Here is a 6,000-nt window from a genome sequence, read left to right as displayed (position 1 = left end):
TGTGCACACTGAATTGTTTCATTTTTAATAATGCAATAAAATATGGCAATTTTTTTTTTTTTTTTTTTTTTTTGCATAGTAAAATAAAACCGATATTCCATGATTAGTTGTTGTTGTTTTTTTCCCAATATTTTTTCCTCTTTGCAATAAAGTTTGATCTTGTAGGATCATTAAAAGCAAATATTGAGAAATATCCTCTCCAGACATCACTTTTGGCCATTACTGTATTTTATACACTACCATTCATATATATGTGTGTGTGTGTGTGTGTGTGTGTGTGTGTGTGTGTGTGTGTGTGTGTGTGTGTGTGTGTGTGTGTGTGTATTATTATTATTATTATTATTATTATCATCATTATTATTATTATTATTTTAAAAGAAGTCTATAATGCTCCCCAAGGCTGCATTTATTTAAACTTAAAAACTGTAAAATAGTAATATGGTTAAATATTATTACAACTAAAATAGAAATTCGTTTTTTTATATATATATATTATATTTAATTTTTTTTCCTCTGTTGGCAAACCTGAATTTTCAGCATCATTACTCCAGTCATTATGAACCTTCAGAAATCATTCTATTATGTGGATTTGCTGCTGAAGAAACATTTCTTATTTTTATCAGTGTTGAAAAAAGTTGATTAATATATTTGTGGAAGCCCAGATACATTTTTTAAACCAGGAGTCTTTGATGATTAGAATTTAAAGGAACAACATTTATTTGAAATACAAATATTTTGTAACATTATGAATGTCTTACTGTCACTTTCGATCAATTTAATACATCCTTGATGAATAAAAGTATTTCTTATACTGACCCTTTTTAACAGTATAGTGTTTTTTTTTCTTTGTTTTCAACCATTTTATCTGCTGTTTTGAATTAAAATGTTCATAAATGGCATAAATTTAGTAACTGATAGTAATGCACTTGTACTTGCACGTATGTGCACTATTTAGAGATATAGTATATTTCTAAACTATTTCAATTTGTAGCATTTAAAAGTCGAAATATTATATATATAAAGTTGGAGAGAGTGCAAAAAAAAAAAAAAAGTGTCACAGTGCTCCCCATCGCCCCTATTTCTCTGTGATCAAGAGCCCTCATACCAGTGTTATTTTGGAAACGCATGTGTGCCCCAGAGCAACCTCTCCCATTACACTACTTAAAAAGTAACATTTCCTTCCTTAAACATACATACAGTCACCTCACTCTCACAGACAGCCAGATTGACAGGCAGCCAGCTCATCAAGTGTCATCAAAGCCAATGAATCACAACCGTAAGGGGGGAAAGGAAGTGAAAAGCATCAAACAAAAAAGAAATAAGAGATGGGGAAAACACAAAGCACTTGCCAGTCAGTGTAATTGTGGTGTTTCAGACCACACGTGACTCTGCCTGTCTTGAAATGACCTCATGCTTCCGAAGAAAACTTCCACCTGCACTGGCTCAGCAAACGTATATCCCACAATCCTGCATTCTACAACAGATTTGAAAGCTCCTAGTGCATGGCATTCAAAAGACACTTTGCAAAAGAAAAGGCCACTTTGTGCAGGGCTTCCTGCAGGCCAGAGGTGTCACTTGAGAAGGTTGCCGTAAGAAGAAAACGGGAGGGGAAATTGTTTTTAGGTCATTGTGTTTTAATGTTAGCATTGTGCTCCCTTTTTAACGGCAGGGTATTGAGAGAGAGAGAGAGAAATGGAAAGATCCTGAAGCATGAACATTTTTAGCAAATTGTATTATTGCGCACTGTTTAGCATAACAGTTTAGGCTTTTAAGTGATTAAAAGCTATTTTGATTTCATTTCAAGGCAACGGGATCAATGAGAATCGGACAGCTGTAGACACCTGCTGTCCCTGCTTATGTTTCCCTAAAAGTCAACCTTTTTCTCCAAATAGAAATTCAATAACCATTCACCTCTGACAGGTGACCTTATGTTTCTACTGAAAGGACAGACACAACGAAATGCAGTCATTTGAACTGTTTAATTCCCCAGTGAATTCTGGAACATTCTCAGGCTCTTAAGGATCTGGTTTAATGACATGAGAGATAAACAAAAATGGGGGGACACCAAGGTGGATCACATACAACCTAAAAATGAACAACTCATAAGACAATACTTTCTTCAGTAGTTCTATCTCTAGAAGTCATGTCTCTATAGTGGTAGAAAATAAAGCTCTCATGACGTCCTGTTACATCTTGCTTATATTCTTGTAAAAATATACTTTCAAAATAAATAAATATATAAAATAAATATCTTTCAAAAACATAAATTAAAGGACCTAAAGAGAAATGTTTGGAGGAGTTTGTCTCCTGTTTGTCCATGCCAGTGTTTGGAAGAGTAGGAAATCTCAAAAGCATTTCACAGAATTCCTTCAGAAGCCTTCTAGAATTTTCAGTAGTAGTAGATATCCATCATTCTCTGGCAAGAAGTCCACCAGTGCTCTCTTTTAATCCAAAATCCCTTGTGTCCTACATACAGCAGGTGTGAATGGATCTGTTCTTCAGGAACTATCCAGACATTTGGTTCCTGCCACTCCAATCAAGGGCTTTCCATCTCCTGCTAATGGTCCAACTTCGGCCCGCAAAAGAGGGCCTCTTTTCCCCCTCGTCTGAGCTGCTTTCTCCTGAGACAGATTTGTCCGAGGGGGATAAAGAGCATGCAGGTGCTTTTTGGGGGGGGTTGAATTTGAGGTTCAGTGGCTTCAGCTGTGACCTAGTATCTCCTTGTAAAGCTCAGGAACGCGCTCTGGATCCACAGGCCGAGGCAAGAAATGCGTGAAGCGCTGGTGCCTCCGAGAGCGAGCTCCATCTCGAGACGTTCCATCTTTGTTGAGGGCTACGTAATAATGGGATCCTCGCTCGCCATGTCGATACAGGTTAGAAGAGTAAGTGTTGTACCAGTTCTCCTCAAACTGCTCCCTGAACACACACTCTGCTGTCAGCTTTTCCTAAGAGAACAAGAGGGAGGGCAAGGGTTAATCACACTGCAAATGCAAGAATAAACTGTGTCCAAAGGCTATTTGAAATTACACCATAAATCACTCTCTCAATTCAACACGGCCACGATATGAATGAAATGAATTGTTGCATTACTCAAAATAATATACCAGTAAGAGGAAGAACTGGAAACTGGAAGAAAATATATTGGAGCATTGCTATACTTACAGATCCGTACAGTTCGCCCTTGATGTTCATTCCCAGATACAGTCCGCTGTCCACACCACGGATGCTTACCATCCCCACAGCGAGGCTAATGAATTCCAATATACCTGTGAGAAAAGCACAGCTGTTAGTTCCCATTGTTGAGACAGTAGCACAAGCACCTGCAATAGTGGCATCAAACTGCCGTATACTTAATTCATGACGTCTTTCACACTTAATCACTGTGTTTTGCTATGTTATACTGTTATTGGAACACAGGTTTATGAAAATAATAATAATAATCACTGTCGTCATAATAATATCATCTGATTTTACATTGCATTGCAATTACATAAGTACCAATAGTCAGCAATTTCATTATTAAAATATTCATAATGCATTTTATATGTTTTTAAATGGCTTCTTTTTTTTTTTTAAATGGCTTAATATCAGAGTTTTAACCATTAAAATAATCCTCAGTCCTTGTCAATCTCTGCATGTGCAGTTGCGTTATGGATATGCTTGTGAATGCACAGTGTTGTAGGGTTATTACTATAGTATATTAGCAGCACTAGCTGTAGTAATGAAACAACGATAAATAACACTTACCAAATCTGCTGTGGTCTTTTCTCGTGCCTTGCACCAAGCCGCCCGGTAATATCTCGAGGTGGTAACCGGTCCTGCAGTAGAGCTGCCGGCGGCGGAGGATCCCTTTCAGATGCGTCAAGTCCGGTGAAGTGCTGCGTGACAGGCGCTCGGCGGAGACGATATGCTCGTTCATCAGAGCACCGGAGTCCCCGGGGGGCGTGAGGACGAAATGAGACCCGTGCGCAAAGCTTTCCAAGCCGTGAGAGAAGCTGCCCACCAGCTCGCCGACTGCACCCATCACCGACACTCGAAGAAAAGTTGCCGTGAGGAGAACCCCTGTGGTTTCTCTTTCCCTATAGTGTTTTGCGCAGTCACTGCTTGCGGCTTTGACAGTCAGTGCGTGTTTACATCCGATTCTCTCTCTTTCTCTCTCTTCTGGTTTTAGCAGATGCTCTCTCGACCTTCCAGGCTACTCCCCTTTGCTCCGGTCCCCTGTGTATCCAATACTCTCTCTTACGCACTCCAGCACACAAGCTTATGCGCCTTCTCTCCTCTTGTGCTCTCTGGATGTGACTGGCTCTGCTCTGAGACACCAGCTTAAATATGGCCCTCTTGGCATATGCTAATTGAGTCCTTTATAGATGACTGTTTGAAACAACTCCTTGATCGTTTGATCCTCTTCTTGTGTCTTCTTTGATGATCGGTTTCATCTGCATCCACGCTTTTAATCCATTGATGGATTATGATAAAAGTGCAGAAAGCAGCATTGTGGAGATCACTGTACAAATCTTTGCATCGAGGAAAAGAAAAGTGCAGTTGGATGGAGAAAAGGGATGCTCACTGTGTACCGATCCGTTCCGATCCCCGGGGTTTACGCGCTCTGGCGAATCTCTAGTGTGAAGCAGGTGGAAGCCAAGGAGGAAAAAAAGGAAAAGAAAGGGGGCGGTGCTCGATGGAGAACGAGAGAGAGAGAGAGAGAGAGAGAGAGAGAGAGAGAGGCAAGACTTCAAGGTGTGTAGTAGTAATATGTGCGTAGGCTATGCGTTATTATTAGCTGTTCATTCCAAAAAAGTGTCTTCTTGATTTGCGATATGGTTTACACGATGAAAAGAAAAAATGTGTAGAATATTTATTTTTTTCATTTAGAAATTGCTAGTATTACATTGAATTAAACGTGAAATTCTTAAGTTGAAAAACTAAAATTGTATTTTTCTTCTAAAACGTAGCCTTTACTTACAACTTCGAAAGATTATTTTTAAAGTATATCGTCATTCTTGGGTTTGAACTTTGCTTGGCTGCCTCAGCCAGGTGTAAATTTATACGACCTATAAAGCGTGCATGTAACTGGCTTTAAAAGAAAAAAAGAAGCAAAAGTCAAAACAACCTGCACATCTGTGCAAACGCCATCACTGCACTGTCAGCCCTGACTGATGTCGAAGTGCCTTTGAACAGTTCCAGCATAACAAGAGATGAGATGAAGTATCAAAGATATCAGAGATCAAAGATTCATTACGCACAAGAGAAGGGTCATTAACACAAAGGAAACGAACTGTTTGATGACAAATCGTTGATACTATGAGTGATTGATATAGAAAATTTCCAACCCAACAGCTAAGAGCATGCCTCAAAGTAGATATTACATGAAAGATTACTTAGGGTATGGATCTGATGTTGCCTTATGAATTTAAAAAAATAAAGATGCGCAATTGACTGCTCTTAAATGTAGCCAATGCATTTTTGTTCACATTATGATATTTATTCATTTATTTATTATGATTTATTAACAAATATATATATATATATAGATATATATATATATATATATATATATATATATATAGATAGATATAACAAACTGTATATCATCTAAACATTTAAGTGTCAAACCCCTTGCTATCTCTCAGGATAGATCACTTTCACGAAGGTGATTTATCAACGGTTCTCTCAAGGGATACGTTCTCCCACGTCGTCCCCCTTAGCTCATTAGTATTTATGATCTCCAAAAATACCTTAAACCAAAATCAATGTGGTCAGCTAGAGCAGGATCAATCCACAGGCGCAGTGGATCGATCACTTAATAGAGATGTCAGTTATGTGGCAGATTTCGTGGTGACATTGACAGTTTGCTTAACTGTCAACTTAAAACAAGTCATAGGAGTTTGGCGTTTTTCATAAAAGATAGGCTCTAATCAGACTTTGGAGTCGAACTCCAGATGTGCAAAGCAGATGTGCGCATTTGACTTCAATGAGTATGGAGTGCAAGAGGCGAAACTG

General features: G+C 38.6%; 1 protein-coding gene across 1 annotated transcript; it reads right to left on the bottom strand.

Moving 5' to 3' along the window:
• Nucleotides 1-1,857: 1,857 nt before the first annotated feature.
• On the bottom strand, nucleotides 1,858-4,628 carry LOC109093850 (fibroblast growth factor 20-like). The gene is made up of 3 exons (XM_019107516.2): nucleotides 3,748-4,628; nucleotides 3,163-3,266; nucleotides 1,858-2,945 (listed from the first exon to the last, which is right to left on the bottom strand). The coding sequence occupies exons 1-3, from the start codon at nucleotides 4,022-4,024 to the stop codon at nucleotides 2,700-2,702; spliced, it is 627 nt and encodes a 208-aa protein (XP_018963061.2). The 5' UTR covers nucleotides 4,025-4,628; the 3' UTR covers nucleotides 1,858-2,699.
• Nucleotides 4,629-6,000: the final 1,372 nt, after the last annotated feature.

This window comes from Cyprinus carpio, chromosome A1 (genome assembly GCF_018340385.1).
Source record: "Cyprinus carpio isolate SPL01 chromosome A1, ASM1834038v1, whole genome shotgun sequence".
Taxonomy (NCBI): Eukaryota; Metazoa; Chordata; class Actinopteri; order Cypriniformes; family Cyprinidae; genus Cyprinus; species Cyprinus carpio.
The sequence above is the reverse complement of the archived record's forward strand: the minus strand, read 5'-3'. Positions and strand labels throughout refer to the sequence as shown.